The 22,796-nt window shown below is 39.8% G+C and overlaps 1 protein-coding gene across 1 annotated transcript in view; it reads left to right on the top strand.

The window, feature by feature from the left end:
• TBX15 (T-box transcription factor 15) overlaps nucleotides 1-22,286 on the top strand; it is an 85,763-nt gene extending 63,477 nt beyond the window's left edge. The window contains exons 7-8 of the mRNA XM_032214359.1: nucleotides 3,398-3,495; nucleotides 21,496-22,286. Of these exons, the coding sequence (XP_032070250.1) occupies nucleotides 3,398-3,495; nucleotides 21,496-22,286 (889 nt within the window). The remainder of the gene's footprint in view (nucleotides 1-3,397; nucleotides 3,496-21,495) is intronic.
• The last annotated feature ends 510 nt before the right edge of the window (nucleotides 22,287-22,796 follow it).

Below are 22,796 nucleotides of genomic sequence, written 5' to 3'. Positions count from 1 at the left end.
GCTATCTGCAAATCAAATGACGCCTATGGGTCAAGGAATCTAGATTTTGAATAGGCTTTCTTGGGGAATGCAATTCCATCCAGATCAGGCTTCAATTCAGTCTTAGAGTTCAGTTTCCACTTTACTAGCAGCACCTTTGTTTTGCTTGGATTTAATTTCAGCTGAGTTTCCTACACAATTGCTCATGGTTTTTGAAAGTTTGGAACTCTTTCCCATTTATTTGTACAGCCTTTTTTCATATGTGAACAATGGCTTTTCATTTAGTGAAATGATTTCATTAAACTCGTACAGAGAAATGAATTCAAAGTCCAGAATAAGTAAGGCAAATAATTATGAAAATTATGTGATTGGTGTAGCCTTAATATATAATGTAAAAATGGCTTTTCCAGTTTCTTTCTTATTAATGTCGATGCTAAAAATTCTCCCTGACCTTAGTTTTCCATCCTGCTGTGCTGATCCAGAAGGATGCTTTGGTGATATATATTGAAGCCGTATCATTTTAGTAAGCGCTGGATTAGGCTATATTGTAATTGACCAGTGGGGATAACATCATTTTTCCACACCGTTTTTTTTCATCCATCTCCACTTTATCTATTTCCGCAAGTCTATCTCTCATTCATCTTAATCATTTTGAACATATATAGTTATAGTTTGTAAATGAAATGAGAATTCTCTTTTTTGCTATAAACATCTGGAAAAGTATTTATTAAAAATTAAATACAAGAGCATACTTTTGCGAGATAAAGTATCACACTGAATGTACATTTGCTAACACATTGCAAGGTCAAACTGAAACTTTAAAAAGAATTGGGAAATTATTTTCTACAAGTACAAAAGCACCCATGGCCCATATCTGGTTATTGAGCTTTTTGCAAAGATTTGGCTTGGCTTCATTTTGGAACATCCAAAATTATTTCTAAGCAATATGCTGATCACATGCTAAAGGACTGTTAAATACAAATCCTGATGTGGTGCTAGGCCTTCATAACAAACAATCCATAGTAATAGATTTTTAACTACAAGTCAAGGACTGGATATTAGAGATAAATCTCAAGTAATAAGCCAAAACTAATAGGATTTGCATGAGTGTGTGCTTTGCTTTCCATCATTACAGTATTAGAATAGCATTCTTACTAAGCAACAATCCCCAGTTTTTTGTTTTATTGCAAAGAGCCATTGTTGAAACAATAGACATGGATTTATGTGGAATATAAAAAGGCAAAAATAAATGAGATAACAATTTAAAAAAAAAAACCACCTGGGTTTCCTTGTGGCCTTGCTTTCTAAAACTTGCTCACAAAGACTTAGTTTTAGCTTCATATACTCAAACAAATTCTTCATTTTGCAGAAAAACCTTTATTGCCAATTATTTCTTAGAACTCATTTCAATCTCATTTGAGAAGCTTTCCTTCATTGGAAGCTCATTTTTATCTGGGAAGGGCTGACACGTTATAATTATAACTTCACATACATGCAGTCCAGAACATGAAAGGCACATGTGTCTATGTAAATGTGCTGCTTTATGGGACATTTTATTCTGAAAAAGACTTTTAAGGGTCCAGTCTTTATACAGGTGTTTTGGGGAAAGTCCCATTGAATGCATTGGAGATATGGCATTTATTTCTGATCAGCTCTGTCTGAAAGTGTCAGTTGGGAGCTTAGAAGGAGGTTTCAGAGAACAATGATGGTTGTAAGCAACAACCAAGGAGGACCATATGGAAGGCATTACTGAAACAAAGAAATATATCAAATATCATTCACCATTTTTGTACCAAGGGATCCTTTTATAGTACCTGTTATTACAATGTAGTGGTCTTTCCCCTCCTTCGTGAAAATCAAACAACAGAGACCAAACTAGAATTGTGCATATTTTTTTCTTTTTTTCTTCCTTTCAGGCTATCATTAATAAAAGCATGAACAATAGAGTTTTCCATAGAATAGGCACCAGAATTGGAGTGTGTGTTGTATCTTAATCAACAGATTAATAGTATATCTGAGCCAAGTTATATAAAAGAGGTTTGTCCTTGGTTATATTCAATAATTTCCATGGAGACTCTGAACATCTTCTGTAGCTTTAGTAGTGACATGATATAGTAGGGTTTTATGAACATCTGAATCATCTGGGTTACATTTAAATTTTGCTGCATTTTTCAGACAAAAAGTGGAAACACCGTATGCAAAGTTAAACAATATACACCAGTAGGCTCTGATGAGATGGATGAATACCTGTCTCCTGTAATTCCCCAATCTGAAAAAAGGAGAAATGTTGGCAAAGTGTATATTATCATATGACTATTATTATGCTGATTTCACATAAATCATATTTGAAAAGAAATGAATTAAAGTCTTGTTGCATCACCATATTTGTAGTACTTCTTGCTTTCCACTGTGTGAACTTTGGATATAATGGCTTCTGTTATCTTTAGCAATCTAAACATTTTTTGTATTACCTTCTTCTCATTGAGTTCTGGGTGGTCATTTTACTGAGAGAATATCTGTGATGAAACTTTCTGTATTCCTATTCCCAATTGCAGACATTTAGCAGCTAATACACCCTGGCAATTTCTCCATTCCTAAATTAACTATTAAAATCCTACGTTTATCAACTATATCCTTGCTTCCAGGGTGACTTTGGAATGTTATCTCCTGCTTCTAAGCTGCAACCCTCACCCATAGGTGGGTTGCTCCTGGTTCGGCCCAGATGGGGTGAAACAGTAGTGGTGGCAGGGGAGGCTCCGTCAACCTGCCCGGAAGCTTCTGCACATGCACATGTGCACGAGCAAACGGGTAGCGCTGGGATTTGCAACCCAACTCTGCCCCCCTCCCCCAGTATTTTCATCAGCAAAGGCCTTTAGGGACCTTGAACTCCAGAAATGGAAGATGAGCATGTTCTCAAAGTTAATGAACCAAAAGAAAGAAAACAGAAGAGAGGAAAGAAAACAAACAACAAATGACTGAGTAATAGCAGAAGGTGAATTTCTCTCTCTTTTCTTAATACTTCTTTCTCCCAACTGTTATTTAGCAGGAAGAAGCCATCCTGAAGAAGCCATTCCCAGTTCATCACTGCCCTTGATTTTGCTCTGTGGACATCATCACCTCCCTCATTCCCCCCATAAACTGCATTGAATTCTTTGTCTTACTTCAGGTGGACATCTAGTTCAGACTTAACCTTCTGGGGCCATTTCACTTATGAATTGGGCCCAATTCTCTCTCATTTTCCAGAAGAAATTTGGAAGATGGATAGTGTGTTACTAGAAATGTAGGACGATAAAATTAATGGTTGTCGAGTTGGTAGAAAAAAATCATGCTTTTTCTTACTTGCTAAAGGAGAAATACATCTTCATTGATGTTTTTAACCTTCCTTCCCTCTTCTCTTCTTTTTTCCCCCATTTTGCAGAACTGGTCTGGAGGCCATTATGGAAACATATGCATTTTGGAGGCCCCCTGTGCGCACGCTCACCTTTGAAGATTTCACCACCATGCAAAAACAGCAAGGTGAGCCGCTTTTATAAGAGGCAGCAGACGGGTGGCAATGGAATAGCCTCAGAGTGTCATAAGAGACATCTGGCATCCAGCTGAATTCATGAAACTCCTAAGTCTCTTGACAGTCAGGCAAAGATATAAAACAGAATAGCCCAGCTACTAGTTTCAGAAATAGGGAAAAATTTGTAACATAGAGTTTCTATAGCCATTCAAAGGGGCTATTCTTATCTGGGCTACCTTCCCTGTGGTAGAGGGGAGTTCTGTTGCTTCACATACTTTCTGTTCAGATGTTTCCAAGCTAAACCCCAAGTTAGGCACAACTTTTTGTACCTGGATTAACTAGGAAAGCCTTCCTCTGCCTAAAATTTGAGAGTTGGTTGGATTCAACAATGATAAAAGTATGAACCAGGGGTGAAATTCAGCAGGTTCTGACAGGTTCTGGAGAACCGGGAGTGGAAATTTTGAGTAGTTCGGAGAACTGGTAAATATCATCTCTGGCTGGCCCCAGGAGTGGGGAGGGAATGGGGATTGTGCAGTATCCTTCCCTGCCACGCCCACCAACCCACACCCACAGAACCGGTAGTTAAAAAAATTGAATTTCACCACTGGTATGAACCTATATGACCTGGTTCATGAAGAGATTCATGCCTTTTTAAAAGCCTGTCTAATGAACCACCAGATTGAGTGCATAATGTTTTTTTCAGCTGATCAATGGATGTTCTTCCAAGTAGTTGAGCTATTGCTACCTCCCATCCCATGCCATCTATAATTCTCTGATGATGTTGCTTGTTTGTATGTTTACGGTTTCTACCTTGCCTCCCTGCTGGGCCTGGCTACTTCTTGTCACTGCCAAGGAACATGGAGCACTGTTAGATGATCCCTGACTTTAGCAAAGGCCACTTCTGAAATAAACTTTTGCTGATATATTTCCTGGGAAAACTGGCAATATTTCCAGTCTGTTTGTCACAATATACCTTGAGGATTTACATTCTTAAATAGTATAATATTCAGGGGCGAGATTCTAAATGGTCACTGGAAAATCCTAACCCTGGTTAAGGGATCCCTGTCTTCTCTTGAGTTGCTTTTAAGAATATTTCAGCAATTAAAGATTATTATGATTTATTGCTGAGTATCCAGAAATTATACTCCATTGCAGGTGTTAAGAATTTTCTGCAAAACAAACTTCCCAGACCTTTTTTTGCTTATTTAAAACATTATATATACTGACTTTTAATTAAATAATTAAAAGTACAAAAGCAGATAAAGCAAGTGAGAAGCAATTTGAGACACTGCTGCAGAAAATTCTAGGCTTAAAAAAAAGTCACCAGGAAATTAAAATGATATTAAAATAATTGAAATCTGTAGCATAGATAAACTATTTAGGTTCTGAGAGGATGTATTAGACCCAAAAGCAATCTAGTGCCTGTAGGAATATGATCCCACCTGGCAGAATAGTATGTTCTGCTTTCCTCCACAAAATCTCCACAAAATCTTCCAGCCTACTGTAGTTCAGATAAGGAAGTGGGAAAGACACACTTTATTTTCTCAGAATATATAGGATTGTGCAGTGCTGTGGATTCAAATACCCAAAAATATTTTGGATCAAATGGGCCTTTTTCTAGGGTGGTAAGCTGTGGAGCCATGCAGGAAAAGGCATAGTTAAGCTAAGCAATGCAGTCAGCAGCTACATTTGTACTTCAGTGCTGCAAAACATCTTTTTGCCTTTGAATGTTAAGAACACTTCCAAGTGGTACCAGTATGATTGCAAAATATCATCTATGGAACTGACTATGGAACACTTCGGTTCTATTACCGTGTTTCCCCGAAAAGACGACAGGGTCTTATTTTCTTTTTACCTACAAAATATGGCTTGGGCTTTATTATGGGGGGAGGGTTTATTGTTTTGGGGTTGCCGGGTGGCTGCTCTCTAGCGAGTGGGCTCCCAAAGAGCCGGGCACAACCTCACGGGCGAATGCCTGTGTTGCGCTGTCGCAGCAGCGCAACACAACAGCCATGAAGCAATCACGCTCACCAGCAGCCACGCGGCAAACTCCCTTTGCAGCCGGGCACAGTGCCATTCACTGACCTAGGGGTATCTGTACCCATCTGAAGAGGTGGGGTTAGTGGGCAGCTGCTCTCTTGCAAGCGGGCTTCCAAAGAGCCGGGCACAACCTCACGGGCGAATGCCTGTGTTGCGCTGTCGCAGCAGCGCAACACAACAGCCATGAAGCAACCACACTCACCAGCAGCCAAGCTGCGTGACCGCCTGTTCTCCACCGCCCAGCTCCCGTGGCTTGATGCCTTCCAAATGCCAGTGAATGGCTGGAGAGGGGGGTTGTGCAAGCCTCACAATGCATGGTCCAGCTCTCATTATGGAGCCAGGGCACCTCCGCCGCTGCCATCCCAGCCTGGCTTTTTCCGTGGCTTCCAACCCGAGTCTTTCGGCAGTGGCAACTCTGGGCGCATGGTTGTGGGCCAGCTGCCTGAAGAGTGTACAACCAGAGGGTGCACCCAGAGCAGCCACTGCCGAAAGACTCAGGTTGGAAGCCATGGAAAAAGCCAGCTTAGGATGGTGGCGGCAGCAGCGGCAGAGCTGCCCTGGATCCGTAATGAGAGCTGGGCCATGCATCGTGAGGCTGGGAGGTGGGTGAGCGAGAGTGGAACAGCCGCTTGCGCAACCCCCCTCTCCAACCATGCAGAGTGCCATTCACTGGCATTTGGAAGGTGCCAAGCCGCGGGAGCCGAGCGGTGGAGAACAGGCGGTCACGCGGCTTGGCGATACCCCTAGGTCAGTGAATGGCACTGTGCCCAGCTGCAAAGGGAGTTTTCCGGGTGGCTGCTGGTGAGCGTGGTTGTTTCATGGCTGTTGTGTTGCGCTGCTGCGACAGCGCAACACAGGCATTCGCCCGTGAAGCTGTGCCCGGCTCTTTGGAAGCCCGCTTGCAAGAGAGCAGCCGCCCACTAACCCCACCTCTTCAGGTGGGCACAGCATTGCTCACCAACCTAGCAGTATCCTGAAGACGCCAAGCAACGCGATCACCTTTGTCTCCCCCCAGGTTCCCGCGGCTTGGCACCTTCGGGATACTGCTAGGTTGGTGAGCGGCGCTCTGCCTGGCCAGAGGCAGCGGGCTTGTCCAGGGGGCTTATATGCAGGGGTGGTGGTTATATTTTTGCCCACCAGAAAAATGTGGCATGGCTGTATTATGAGGACATGTTGTATTTTCGGGGAAACACGGTAGATATATTAGTGGTCATATTATGTTGGTCAGTTTAGTTCACCTGTCATTTATCTTTTCCTTTATTGTTCATTTTATTAAAGTTATTGAATTCCATCTGTATATTTTTAATAATAATAGCAATAGCAATAGCAGTAGCAGTAGACTTATATACCGCTTCATAGGGCTTTCAGCCCTCTCTAAGCGGTTTACAGAGAGTCAGCATATTGCCCCCAACAATCTGGGTCCTCATTTTACCCACCTCGGAAGGATGGAAGGCTGAGTCAACCCTGAGCCGGTGAGATTTGAACCGCTGAACTGCTGATCTAGCAGTAGCCTGCAGTGCTGCATTTAACCACTGCGCCACCTTATTAATATTATTATTAATAATAATATATTTATTTTATATTGTAAACAACACAAATACATTCTCAGAAACATACAGGGTATTGTTGCACATGTGCAGAATTTGAATTTTTTTTATTTAATAGCAATGTAAATGCAGAGGTGGCAATTTAAGGGCAGTGTAATGGCTAAAGAGAATCTAAAGTGGGAGTCAGAAAAATAACCATATTGCATTTGCATCCTATAGACATACAATTTTGACTGCAGTTCAGATCTTCAATTTACAATGTACATCTTTTAGAGTGCTCCTCTTTTAGTTTTAATTAATTCAGAAAGTTTACCTTGTCTCAACTTTGTCCACCCACCCACCCCATTACAAAACATTTGTGGCATGATCTGACACAGGGCAGACTGAAAGGCAGTATCTTACAACTGAACTGGCACCTTGCTGTATCCAGAACGACCATATTTTGATTAGCAAGGTTAAAAGTGCCAGAAACAACAAGCATCTCTCCCATGTCTATGCCGTCTGTGCCTCTATTCTGAATGAGATTGAACTGAGCCACAGGGGGAAAGATCAGGATTTAGTTAAAATTGGTAGAGTCGAAGTTGGGTTTTCTAGATCTGTCCACCTGTAATTCAAAGACTATTTTTTCAATCCAAAGTTTATTCAAATGTATGAAAAGGTCAGTCCCTCATTGCTCAATTACGACACATGTGTGAGCTGTGCAATTGGACACCCTCTTTCAATTATATGGAGCTACTTCAGGAATTTAACACCCAACCCAAGGGTGCTTTTGCCTGTTCCTAGTGATGCCCTTCTGCTGTTACATGCCCTGTAAGACTAGAATCTCCTTTATATCCTGCTTGATTATAAAAAAATATCCCCACCTAAACAAACTGTAATAAATAATGTTCTCTGCATATGTAGCAGGGAAAATATTGGTTAGAAAAGATATGGCAATCAAAGCAATAAAATCTCCAAATCCCTCCCTGATTTGGCATATTAGAACAAATTATTCCTATAATAGTACTACCCAACTCCATTACAGCATTCCTTGAAATACTTGGGTGTGTTATTTCCAAGCCATGTATTGTGATCCTTATGCTTGTGTGATGGGTGTTCCTTTCTCAGAATCGTGTTTGATCCTAGAGGACTTTTGCTTCTGTTATTGATAGACAGCTATCAAGCTTGTTGATATGGAGGAATTATGTAGTTGATTTATGGAGGAATTATATAGTCTCATAATTCAGCTTTTCTCTTGAATGTATAGGCCAATCAATGATAAAGTAATGAACTAAGAACTCTGATCATGAAAATGATCTCACCGCTACTGTTCTTGGTATTTATTGTCATATATAACCTGTTCCTCGCAGGCTATTCACACACTCTAACCCTGAGTACATGGGCCTTTCCTAGAATTTGTTTTAAAGCTCTTCCTTTTGCATTATCGGTGGGAAGATTTCATGAGACTCCTTATTCTCAGAAATATTGTTCTTGTGACTCTAAGGACACAAAAAACTCTTGCCCATATCTACATATGGGTTTTTTATATGCTATTCTGAGACGTGCTCTGCTCTTTACAATTATTTCCAAAATGGAGGGTCATACGTACTTTTTGTACATGAATTTTTAAGGGACATTGACTCATAATCCAAATTGCCAAATATCGTTATGGAGCCATGCAATGGCACACACTTTGACTTAGATGTGTTGTTCTTTTCTTTTAAGATAATTTTTGATAATGGGTTTTCTGAAAGAGTAGGTCATAATAAAGAGGTTTAATAGTATAAAGAGGTTACTATTGTTGTTCAAGTGCTTTCTATAGCATACATTGTTTTTTTTAAATTAAAGTTTCTTAAAATTAATAGCAAGGGAAGAAATTTAGATCTAAATAATGGCACAGATTTTTTTTAAAAAAAGGTACGGTAACTTTCAACTTTCCAAGAGCTATTTTAAAGCAAGAATCAACAAGGGAATATATCTTTTGCATCGTAGATAGCTTGTTTTCTCCTTGCAATAAGATTGTATAAGAGATCCCAATGCATTCTGGAGTATAAATCAGAGTGTGAAACAGATTTAAACTCCTAATTTCGTTGGGAGTATCCTTGGACCTGAAATTTGTGGCATTTACTCACTTGATTAGATGTGCCTTGCATTAATATCTGCACTGATAACCTTCTGTCCTCCTCTTGGTTATCAAATAACATGCTCCTAGCAGCTACAGCAACTGCTGATATAGTCAAGTAATATAAGGAAAGGAAAATATTTAATGTATTTTTAGCTGCTTTAAATGTAATTTGGCAGCTGAAAAGCCAGGAAGGAAGCCAACACCATGTGACTAGTTAGTTCCCTGTAGGCTACTAGCAACTGTTCTTTTGGCTGTTCAAGCAAAGGTGGCATGCACAAAATGTGGTTTCCAGTTCAGAACTCGCTCGCTAAAATCTTGACTTTATTCACTTACCCTTTACTTTGCATGCAATTACGGTATATTGAAGGCTGAGTAATTGCAAAAGAGGAAATCTAAAGATTCTCCAAATGTCTTGCTTTTTCCCCTACAAAACCTTACACAATTCAGTAGATCCAAAAGCAGAGAGTTGCTAACCCTTAAAAGAGCAACTTCTTGCTGCCCAAAGTGCCTGTTGCAGAGCCAAATGCTTGCATGATCCTGAGCTGCTAAACAATATTTCCACTTCTAATCTCTACATTGAGGGAAAAGGAAAAGCCCTTTGTGACAATGCCCTTCATTGAAATTGGATGATCTCTTATTCCCAGTCCTTTCTACATTACCAGCTGAGTACTGAATTTAGCAGCATTTTATATAGGCTCTGAATACTAACCAATCTTTTGAATGATAAGTGTGCTTCTAACCGTAAGTACACATTTTGTACTTAAATGCAAATGGGACTTAAAAATTGGGAAAAAAACCTTATCACAATTATTTCCTTTCTTGTTCCCCATATAACAGTAAAACTTTCATGTTTTTTAGGTTTTCCAGGTCCATCTTCTGCTCAATATAAGAATCTGTTAAAATATCCCCAAGAGATGGCTGGGTAGCTTTTGCATGAATCCTGAGAAAGACAGTCCCCACATCAGCCTTTTCCTATTGTTAGGAAGTATTTATTAAATATTCAACTGGAATCCTTCTTCCTGTAATTCGGCAGTATTGCTACCATGCCTTGCATTAAACTGTGACAGACTTGGCCATCTTTTATGTGAAACTCTTTCATTTTTCTTTCCCTCTATCTTCTATCTACCCAAATACCTTCAGGTTCCAGTCTTTTGATCCTCTTCCCATCTCTCCTTTGAACCTGGTCTAACTTCTCTGGACCTTTGTTAAAGTCTGGCACTCAAAGCTGGACAATACTGTCTTTGTAAGTGGCTCCTAACAATGCAGAAGGAAGAGAAACTTCTGCCTGATATTTGGAAATGATATGTTTGTTCTTGTAGCCTAAGATTGCTCAAGTCTTTTTTTGCAGCTATATCACACTATCAATCCATTTTCAATTTATTATCAACAACTAGTATGTACTGTTGTTAAACTAAGGTTCCCCCTGATCTATACTTGTACATCTAGTTTCTACTACTACGTAAAGAACTTGCCTTTGTCCTCTCTTAAATTTCACTGTTATTTTCAACCCTTTCCTCTGTCACAGGTACCAGGTAGGTTGTTTTCTGTCTTCTAGAGTATTTGCTCTCCACAGACCTGATTATCATTTGGTCAATATTTCCAGTAGACCAACCTTTTCTTGGGAATTTAGGAACAGCTTTTTTTTTTTTTACTTTCAGCACCTTCAGTTTTGTCAAGGGGCTCTGATGTTAGAAGCCTTGCCATTTGAGAATCCAAATAGTATTCATGGATGTTCATCTCACATGATAGAATTCTTAAACAAATTCCTGGTTTAAAATTATACAAACTACCTGTGCCCTCATACACAAATATGCTTCTGTTCTATAAATGAGGTTGGCGTATAATAAAGTAACAGATGGAATATACCGTAATGTCTAAATGAATACAAGAGAATATAGTATGATAACTATACAGTAACCTCATAAAAGAACAGCAGGCCATTTAAAAGCTGTTAATACATCAAAAATGGCAGCAATAAAGTTTTATTTCACATTATATTGCATCTTTTTGCAACCTCTTTGGAATGAAAGTATCTTCAATTCCTTCTGAAAGAGATAGAGAGGAAGTCTGACACAAAATTGCAGTTAGTAGTCTCCCAAAATCACAAAACTGACCACTGTAGAAAAAGGTCTCACCTTCGCTTTTGAAATTGCTGGGAAGTAACACTTTGATAAATGCAGACGGAAATTACATTACATGTTAGTTAATATTTGTTTGCTTATCGTCTTGGAAATATTTTGGATTATTATCCAATGAATATATATAGCTTCCAGCAGGATCCTTAATACTTCATAGATTGTTAAGGCCAAACTAGATAGGATATAAATATTTCATGGCTAACATCCCATTTGTTTATTTCATTGGCACCACATTGATTCAGAAATGCTACCTCAGAGAGGGAGTAATTCTTTTTCCCCGTGCTATTTTTTTCAATTAAAATTACCACTAAAAGTTACTTTCTTGATGCAAAACATGTCAAGTCTTATACAGGAGTGTGATTTAAATGAGGAACATATGTCTTCTATGGAACTCTAGAATACTATAGAGTATGTGAAAATTTTTAAGAGCATAGAATTAATTTTTCCAAATAATTGACCAATATGGCTTTATATTTGCACTTATGCATTAGAGACTACAGCTTCCCAGATATTTCCCAGAGACTGCATTTTGGGAGGAAAGGTAGATGATGGATCTATAAGAAAAAGATTCATTTTGTTTCTTAAAATATATTTTTATTTTTGGAAAAAAAATAGTGACTGTCAAAAGACTTTAATGACAATTAATGGAACTTGGGCAATATAATCTCATTGTTGGAAATTCGCAAAGCAAGAAGCATTTTATATCTGAATGTAATCAGAATCTTATTTCTAAGTAATTAATATTAAAAGACTACAAAAATTGTAATTACCTTTCCGCCCCTGAAACTTTCATGAACAATAAGATTTCCCAAAGAAGTAATGCAGTGTCCCAAGGCATTATTGTCACTGATCTTTGTGGATTACTCCTCAACAGAACTGATTGGCACTCAGAGTCATGTTTTCTTTCTTCTCTTTCTAGTTGAAAGCTATTATCGTAGTCCTTGACTTATGTCCATAATTGAGGCCAGAATTTTTGTTGCTAAGCAAGTTGTTGGCTAAGTGAGTTGCAACCAATTTTACAACCTTTTTTAGCCATGGTTGTTAAGTGAACAACTACTGCATTTGCTTAGTGCAGGGATGTCAAAGTCGATTTCATTGAAGGCCACATCAGGGGTGCGTTTGGCCTCAGGGGGCCGGGTGGGCATGGCTAGTGTGGGTGTGGCCAGCTCAACATCACTTGTGTTGGGGGTGCCTGTGGTGGCCCAGGCAGGGCTGAGGGAATCCACTGTCCCCAGCGGAGGAAGGCAAGACCAGGGAGAGCGCCAAATCCTTGTCCTTCAGAGGAGCCTCCCTGTTCCTCTTAGGCCACATGGAAGACCCCAGATGGTGGTGCAGGCTGTCCAGAGCCTTAGGTAGCAGAGGGCAAGCATCCAGCTTGACCCTCAAGCTCCCAGGGCACTGGGACCCCACAGTCCTGAGCACCATTTGTGGCTGTGAGGGCCTCCTACAGTAGTCTGCCAGTGAAAATGGAGCCCAGGAAGGTGGTCCTCACAAGCTCCGTTTTCATTGACAGACTGCTGCAGAGGGCCATTGCAGCTGAAAATGGAGTTCTGAAGCTCTGTTTTTGCTGGCAGAGGCACCATTGCTCAGTCCTTCAATGTTTCCATGGCGGCCCCGTGGACCACATCTAAGGACCATGCGGAATAGATCTGGCCTCAGGCCTTGAGTTTGACATCCCTGGCTTAGTGAATCATATGGTCTTTGAGTGAATCTGGCTTCCCTCCATTGCAAAGTATCTGAAAATCATATCTTTTTATAGGTTTAATTAAGTATTTTAAACCTCAAAAATTTCCAGAAGGAAAAAATCAAAATTGTATTCAGAGCAGACAAGGAACTATAACAGCATAACTTTTATATACAGATGAAAATATCATAACAGTGCAAGGTAAAGGTGCAGGTCACCCATTTACTCCAAATTTCTCAAAAGAGAGAGGAAAACAAAAGTGAGCAGAAAAACCCGCAGCGGCCTTTAATGACCCAGAAGGAAGGAGGGAAAGAAGGGGGGGATACACAGAGGCATTCACATGTATCACTGGGGGTATCTCACACACATACTCCTGGTAAAAATTAGCAGACATTCACACACACCCTTTCCTGCTTCCCTCCAAAGAATGACCCAGAAGAAAGAGTGGGGGGGGGATTCACGCAGGCAATCACAGGTCTCTGGATCCCTTCACTTATCACTCCCTGGGGAATCGGGGACACATACTCACATTCATACTGCAATCAGATCTTAGCTTTCTCACGCCAACCAATCATTATAGGTATTTCAGGAAGCTTTTTCACAAACCAATGAGCACCATTTTGTACTATTATTAGAGGATCTCACACTCCCTTCAGATTTGGAAATGGTAACACACATACATACACATACATACCATTAAACAACCTTGCAACTTACTGTTTATTTATATGAAAGGGAATCAAAGTACATTCACACCAACTTTTACCATCAACATACTCACATTTGCACTGCAATCAGACTGCTTGTGTAAATTAATTTCTCATTTCTCTAAATCCCATTTCATTCTTTCTTCATGCAAAGCAGTTATTACAATTATTTCAGGGAGCTGTACATAAGCCAATTATTAAAGGATCACAACTTCCCTCCAGGTCTGGAAATGATTACACACACAGACATACATGCATGAAACAACACTTTCAGGCCTGGGGGAGGTTCTGTCCCTTTAAATATTCAATTTTCAATTTTCAATTTACTTTCCTTGGGGAACATGTGGCTCATTCTCCAAGCATGGGAAAACTCAGAGAGAAGTTTAAATCCTAACTACTCTCCCATTCCCCACAGCTTCAAGCCCAAGCTGAGAAACTTATTTATTTTGCTAGCTGGTCAAACATATCACAATCAATTCAATGCCATTCAATTCTACATGCTATTAGCATAGATGCACACCTAAGAATTTCAACAGACATTACATGAAATTAATCAAGTCCAATTACCTAGGTCTTCCCATTCAGACAGGCTTTACCTTTTTATTACCTGCTAAACTTCTTATTTTTGCTCGAAGTTACACCCGTTCTATCTCCTTAAGCACTAGATTGTTAGAGATGTTTGTTCACACATTGTTTGCATTCGGCCAGGGTTCTAGGTTGGATCTCCCAGCAGGCACTAGCATAGTTTTAAAGACCAAGATGTAGGGAGGCTTTCATTAACACATCGTTTGCATCTGGGTGAGGCTCTTGAGCTTTACTTTTCTTTTTAAAGACAACTATTACTACTGCAACAACTTTTTAACGTATCCCTGTGGACTCCTCGGTCACCTTGGGAAGCTTTCCCCCCCCTTTTTTAATGACAAGGGGACAAATTTTAGAAGAGGTCTGGGAGTTAGCCCACATGCTTTCTGAATGTCTGGGCAACAAAGGAGATTGGAGAAGAAACTCAGGTAGAGCTCCTCTTCAGTTCATCTGATGGTGGCCAGAAAATCAGCAAATTTGTTGACAAAATCTAAATCAAAACTGCCTTCTGGAGGCCAGGTTTCTAGGACTAATAGAGTAGGTTGACCAGATAGATGTGCAGAGGGTTTTTTACTCAGGTCGAAGGCAAACCTCTAGTAGGAATTCCTTCATCTCATACATGCACACACAAGGCAACACTCTCCTCCTCCCCCCAAAAGGGAAAAGAAAATCTATACTCATCTGAAGAGTACAATCTTTCAGGACTGAAAGACATGAGAACAAGGTCCCCTCCCCCACAGAAAAGGCATTGTTGGAGGATTAGAGGTAAGGGGGCATGGGGGGGGTAGATAGCTTGAAAAAAAAACCATCATTTACTAGACAAATAAACTGGTAACATCATGGGGATATCAGAGATGAGAAATGGGGTCTGGATTCACATGCTTCAGGAAAGAGCTGAACAGGTAAAATCATTTAAACACAGAATACATGCAAGGATGAGTTCTCTTGTAAATGAACTTAAAACATTCTCTGGGTTGTTACTTTAAAGTAAAGGGAAGGAAGGAAGGAAGGAAGGAAGGAAGGAAGGAAGGAAGGAAGGAAGAATACTTCTCTTTACTCTGTTTTTGTTGCCAAACAAACACAAAGTAAAGACTCCCACCACTTTCACTCAGTTTTCTGGACCCGACAAACTGAGTGAAGGCAATTTCTGCCAGTTTACTCTTTTCTTTCTTTGAACAATTTCAAATTCTTGTCTTTTTGGATTGGAGACATTTTATAGTTACAATTACCTTGAGGGTGCACAAAGACTTAGACACACATTTACACAAGGACAAGGTGAAAATAAGAGGGGGGAAAAAGAGAATTCTCAGGTTTACACATCCTAGTCATTCCCAGCACAAATCTGTTAAATTAGGGAAGGCATAAATCTTAACAAACAAACAAACCACGTGGTTGCATAGAAGACAGAGAAAGAGACAAACAGACAAGAGAAAAAAAGAAACCCCAACATTTCCCCCCCTTTTTAAGTACCTTTATGTAGCCAAATTAGTTTTCCTGTATCATCTTTCAGCAAAGCCTATTTGCCACACAATTTCCTTGCTCTCTACTCATGTCAGCCAAAATCTTGGCATCTAAGGAAATCTCTGAGGGCACTTCTGGCCACCCACAAGCTAGTGCTTCCCATGACAAGTAGGGCTCACTTTGGCCTACCCACCGTAAGTTTCAGGGGAAAAAAAGATTCTGGGAAGGACTTCGATTCCCCCACAAAGTATTCGGCCCCTCCTCTCAGGGAATCACCTGGGTTTTGCGGATCAAAAAGGTAATCTGTGAGGACCTCTGCCCCTCTGCAATTAGTACCAGGCACCTCTATTCTTTTCCATACACCATGGCCTTTGCTTTTTTTTTTTGCTTTCACAGACAAAAGCAAAACAATAACAACAACAAATTCTCATTCATTTTTATCCATTTTCACACTCACTCTCCTTTTCCTAACAGAAGGTCCTGTGCTCTCGCCTGACCCTAATACTTTCCAGGCTCTCTCGGTAAAATACACAGAGGAACCAAGATCCAGCTGTGATCAGGAGAAGGATTCACACACATGCAGGCATACACTAAACATTCAATAAACAGTAATAGCAATAGCAATAGCAGTAGACTTATATACCGCTTCATAGGCCTTTCAGGCCTCTCTAAGCGGTTTACAGAGAGTCAGCATATTGCCCCCAACAATCTGGGTCCTCATTTTACCCACCTCGGAAGGATGGAAGGCTGAGTCAACCCTGAGCCGGTGAGATTTGAACCGCTGACCTGCTGATCTAGCAGTAGCCTGCAGTGCTGCATTTAACCACTGCGCCACCTTGGCTCTTGTACACACATTTCCATGCTTTTCCATGCTTTAATATTAAATTTTAGAGAATTAAAATTTAGAGGTACTCACCTTCTTTCCAGGCAGCCTTTGAGCTCAAACTCAAAACCCCTTTAAAACCTAGATCCAAATGGCTAAGGCCAAGATAATGTCCACCCACGACTCAATGGGGAGGCTTACTTGGGTCATATCCATTGGTTAGACTAGCTTGGAGTCTCTGGGGTGCCAATTGATGAAAGAAATGTCCTTCTGGGTTCGGCTCCAAGTGGGGAAAAAGACATTGGAGACATGGAGGCTGCTTGGAAAGATGGTTTTAATGATGAACAGGACCACATGGCTTGAGTCCTGAACAGAAAAGGAGATCACATGCTTCAGTGTTGGTGGAGAAAAGGAGAAGGGCAGCTGAGATGCTGAGTCCCTGGTTTTATGCCCTCTCTGGCCTTTGATCTTGAGCTTGTATTCTGATTGGTTGTCAGACTCCCATGGGGCCGTGCAGGGGCAACTCTCTAGGCTGAGTTTTGAATCCAGGTTTGGTTGAGTTCTCAAATGCCATATTGGGTAAAGGGCCAATATTATCATGCCTTAATCCCATCCCCCTGGAGCTGAAGGGGAGAACTCTTTATTATGTAAAGAAACTGGCTTGGCCTTCTTAATGGCCCATTGACAAAGTGGGTGTGGGCAGGAAGCTGCAGGGAGCTATTCTCTCTTTAAAACATGTTTCTTCCTTTTCACATCCAGGGAAATATAATATTCTGCCATTTCAATATTTCTTAGGATATTTCATTTTTCTGAGAGAGGGCTGGGTGATAACTTTCCACACTTTGCTTACCAGAAGCCTACTTGAAAGGTCTCAAATGGCTATCATATGACCCCAACACACTGCAATCATTGTAAATAAATACTAATTGCCAAATGCCAGAATTTTGATCACATGATCATGGGGACACTACAATGGTGATAAGTGTGAGGAAGACCAGTCATAAGTCACTTTCTTCAGTGCTATTGTAACTTTGAACATTTACTAAATGATTGGAAACTGAAGACTACCTGTATCTCTTTAACTTAGAAAAAATGTTTTACAAGAAGACAAAACAAGTGGGTTTAAACTAATAAATATTTTTCATGCACATTCTTTCAGAACTGGAACCAAAAACTATAGTGAAGTTCCAGAATACCGGGCATTAGAGAAACAACTATTCAAAAATGATTTCATCACCCCCAAACTTGGTTTTACATTGGGACAAAACAGATGTACAATTAATTTCTCACAGATGGCAATTAGATTTTATGGGGTTCAGTTAGGTTAGAGAGAGCCAAAAATTGATTAAACAATTTAGACTGACTTTTAAAAATCACATTGAATCTGATCCAGATTCTCATTATTAAAAATATTTGGCTTTGTTTTATTTTGTTTAATGAAGAGAATTTATTAACAAAAATAAATTAGAGTTCCAGTAATTTTATACTTTAGCATTTTCCCACAACAGATTTTTCTTGATTGCTACACTGTATGCAATTCTTTCCCCCACGCAATATAAATAGGAAATGTTCAGATTGGTTCTACAAGCAAAGGATTTGTTAATATGTACGGCTATGTTCTGTATGCAGCTTTTTTTCAATGTTTAACCTGAAGCATAAAAAATAGATAAGTGAATTCCTAGTTTGCTAATTCTAAAGATTTTGCCATCCCCACAAAGTAACTCTATGACCACATGGATATGAAGTGGAAAAACAGATCCAGGTGTTCTAAGGTGGGTTGTGAGTAGTTTTACATGAAAAACATAAAAGAAACCTCAAGCAAGAAAACTGTATTCAGTGAAAAGAAAGACTGAAAGTAGTCAAAAACACATTCATTTTGTATCACAAGTAGGTGGAACAGCTTTAACTTTTGTGTATTATATCTGAATCATGTTTAGAAACATGGTTTTAGGTAGAATTCCCTTTAATATTTATTAAAGGAAGAGTTGTGGGCATGTTTGATCTCCTACACAACTTTAGAAAGTTGTGAAAGAAAATAAAAATAAAAAAGAAATTGCATGGCTAAGTTTAAAAGTGAGGGATAATGATGGATTCTGAATGGATCAAATCTCCAAAAGATATACAGATGAATACAGATTATTGTATACAGCATCCTGCACTGTGTACAGATACACTCTAGTAAGAAAAGCAGAGGCCTATGCTAGTAAGCAGCATGATTAACACATTCACATTTGATGCTGCTATTTAGACTCAAACATTCAGAAGATATACGGGTAGTCCTTGACTTACAACCATTCGTTTAGTAACCATCTGAATTTACAAAGGCACAGAAAAAAAGTGACATGACTGTTTTTCTCACTTATGATCGTGGCAGCATCCTCCTGGCCACGTGATCAAAATTCAGATACTTGGCAACTGCCATGTATTTATGATGTTGCAGTGTCCTTGGAGATCATGTGATCCCCTTTTGCGACCTTCTGACAAGCAAAACCAATGGGGAAGCCAGATTCACTTAACAACTGTGTTATTAATAATTGCAGTGATTCACAACTGTGACAATGTCATAAAGTGGGGCAAAAACTCAATAACTGTCTTGCTCAGCAATGGAGATTCTGGGCTCGGTTGTGGTCATAAATCAAGAATTACTTGCATTGGAATGTGGAGACAAAGGATTATAAAATGACTATATACTCTAAAATGATGTGAAATGAATATTACTTCAAAGTCAACATGGTATGTTCATCATTGTTGAAAATATAACAGATTAAAGAACCCTGTGGTTATTATTATGCTTTATTGATTTTATTGTAATTTCTTCTATTATTGTGAGCTGCCTAAACAGACCTGGATATTTTACTGCCCTGGGCCATGCCTTTAATTGTCCCTGTCCAGCCCACGTGAGACCAATTGGAAATTAGAAGTCAAATGTAAATACGTGTATGTCATGCATGCAATACAACTGCTTTTATTTGGAAGGCAACTGATAATATGTATGTATGTGTGTGTTTGTGTGTGTGTGTGTGTGTGTATATATATGTGTGTGTGTGTGTGTGTGTGTGTGTGTGTGTGTATTTGTGCTGATAAATAAATAAAGGCACAAATACACAAATGTAACAAAGGCAACAGTAAAAATATTGGGTTTCTGTCTGGATGGTCTCTTGTGATGAGCCGAAGGACAGAGAATGGAAGTAGTAATCTTCCTCCCATATTTGGGCATACCGGGGGTTGTAACTCTAAATAGATACACACACACACACACACACACACACACACACACACATACACACAAACAAACAAACATGTGTGTGTGTGGGCATGCCTATGCACCTTTACAGTAAACAAAAATCATATAATTTACTAGTTTTTATAAAACATAAATCTAATGAAAAGGAAGAACTCACTGGAAAAGAGCCTAATGCTAGGAACGATTGAGGGCAAAAGAAGAAGGGGACGACAGACAATGAGGTGGCTGGATGGAATCACTAAAGCAGTCGCCATGAGCTTAAATGGACTCTGGGGGATGGTAGAGGACAGAAAGGCCTGCAGGAACGTTGTCCATGGGGTCGCGATCAGTCCAACACAACTTTGCAGCTAACAACAACAATAAACCAATAAAATTTATATTGAACGGAATTAAGTTCAGCCTATTGATTCAGCCTTCCACAACAGTCCGAGTTTCTCATGTGACCTCTTGGAAAAATTAATTGCCCTCCCCTGGCCCAGAATCATTGAGAGTCAGATGACATACAAATGTAATAAATTGTTACTATTATTAAGTAGCAGCCTGTTTCCAAATGCCTCAGTGAAATGAAATGCCTTGCAGTGTTGAACACTAGTGCCTTACACACTCCTATTAAATTTGATAAATAGTACTGTTGCATGCCGCTTTCCTTGCTGTCCTCAGTGATTTCATAAATGTTTTTTGCACTTCATACATGGTTTTCTGGTAGGACTCCAATTATCAGGGCTGGATGACTCTTCAAATAATTGAATCAACTTTCAGCACAGAAACATTGTCCAGGTTGTAGAAGATGATGACATAAGTGAAATCAATCAATCAACATTGTCTTGTATTCTTATTTTCTGGAAATGTTAGGAACTAGCTGCTGACTTTTGCTTCCTTTTATCACATTATATTGATATTGTAGTCTATGCAAACAAAAATTGATACCAAAGCAAGTTTTTCCTTAAAAATAAACATCTCTAAAATGCAGTGCGAGAGTTATAAGGATTCCCAGGACACAGAAAGCAGAATATTGGGCAGAAGGAAAGACACATGTTTCTTATACCCTTGAATAAGAAAAACAGATAAAAGTTAATATCTGTACATCTAAGCGAAGTTCTTAAAGTTACATTGACTATTCATGCCTGGTATTCTCAAAACTAGAAAATAGAGATGGTATTATTTTCTATTATCTACATTATAAGCATTTATAATAACAAGTGGGACATAAAGCAAAATGGTTCATTGAGAATTAAGACTCTGAGAAGATTCTGCTATTTAGGAATGCAGTTGACTTTGAACAGAAGCTTAAGTCTCACAATGGGAAGCAGGATTTCACAGGAGGAGAAGAATCTGGGTTTGTTTTTTTGGGTACCATCAATGAAAATGGGAGGACATTCTTGACTACATTTTTGAGGGGAAGGGGATGTGTAAAGAACAAAATAGCAACATTTGTGAAGGGTCATTCAAAGAATCTATCAGGTTAACAGCTTTGCTTTGCAGTATGTTGGCAGTTTTTGGCTACCTAAGGACTTTTGGTATGAATTTGAAATTAGGACAAAAGATCACATTTTTCATATTTTCCATTGGGATAAGTAAGAGAGCAATTTATTAAGAGGAAAAGGTAGAAAATGAAATAAGTGTTGTTCACATTATAGAAGTCCATTTTAAGTTGTTGCTTTCTTTTCTATTGTCTTCCTAGGGGGCAGCACAGGCACTTCCCCAACAACCTCCAGCACAGGGACCCCCTCACCCTCGGCATCTTCCCACCTCCTGTCTCCATCCTGTTCTCCTCCAGCCTTTCATTTAACCCCCAACACTTTCAACGTTGGCTGCCGAGAGAGCCAGCTTTGTAACCTGAATCTCTCTGAGTATCCACCATGTGCAAGAAGCAACATGGCTGCCCTGCAGAGCTACCCAGGCTTGAGTGAGAGTGGATACAGCCGGCTCCAGAGCGGGTCTTCTGTTGCTGCTCAGCCATCGGAAAACTTCATACCTCAGCGGACTCCAACTCTGATCTCAGGAATGCCTGCTCCTTCTGCCCTGCCCACTAATGGCAAAATGGAAGCTTATGGTGGCCAACTGGGATCATTCCCAACATCTCAGTTCCAGTATGTCATGCAAGCTGGCAACCCCACCTCCACTTCTTCTTCTTCTTCTTCCCATATGTTTAGCGGTGGCCACATGCAACAGAGTTCCTACAATGCCTTTTCCCTTCACAACCCTTATAATTTGTATGGATACAATTTCTCAGCTTCTCCAAGATTGGCAGGAAGCCCTGAAAAACTGGCCACCACACAAAGCACTTTACTTTGTTCTGCTCCTTCCAGTGGGGCCTTTGGAGAGAGGCAATATCTTTCAACAGGGATGGATCACAGCATGCATGTGATCAGCCCCCCCAACAGTAGCCAGCCTACAGCCGGCCCTTGTGAGAATAGGCAGTATGGGGCTGTCACAGGATCTTCTTCACAAATGTCTATGCACATGGTTTAAATGGTGTTCAGAGCCTTCGCCTTGCCAAATTGTGAACAAACATCTCATTTTATCTACTGGTGGTTTCATCCCGGTTGCTTTTCAAATTTAAACTGGACTTGTATTTGAATGCTCAATGGAACCTAAGCCAATTATAGCTATATTTTAAAGAACTGAATCATGCAGACTGGAATCAAAAGCCATGTGAAACTAAATAGCTTCCATTTTCAATGGGTGCATTTTAAAAATAGAGAAAACTGTTTACAAAAAATAGGGGCCGTGCTTTACAATATATGCAATAATTCTGAGTTGGGTGTGAACTGTTCCCAACAGAAGCCCAGTGTTTCTGCCTTTTTTTGAAGCTTCCCAGATGTGTGCACCAATCCCTGAAGATTCAAGCTGTCCTATATAACTGCACTATTGGAAATAGACAACTGCCAAAATGCCTTCTTGTTATCTACATTTATTAGTTCAAGTTCATAGCCATCTCTCACTCAGCTTGGTGAACATTTTATCTGACTGGAATGTCTC

The sequence above is a fragment of the Thamnophis elegans genome, chromosome 3 (genome assembly GCF_009769535.1).
Source record: "Thamnophis elegans isolate rThaEle1 chromosome 3, rThaEle1.pri, whole genome shotgun sequence".
In the NCBI taxonomy this organism is placed as follows: domain Eukaryota; kingdom Metazoa; phylum Chordata; class Lepidosauria; order Squamata; family Colubridae; genus Thamnophis; species Thamnophis elegans.
This window is presented reverse-complemented; position numbering and strand designations above follow the sequence as displayed.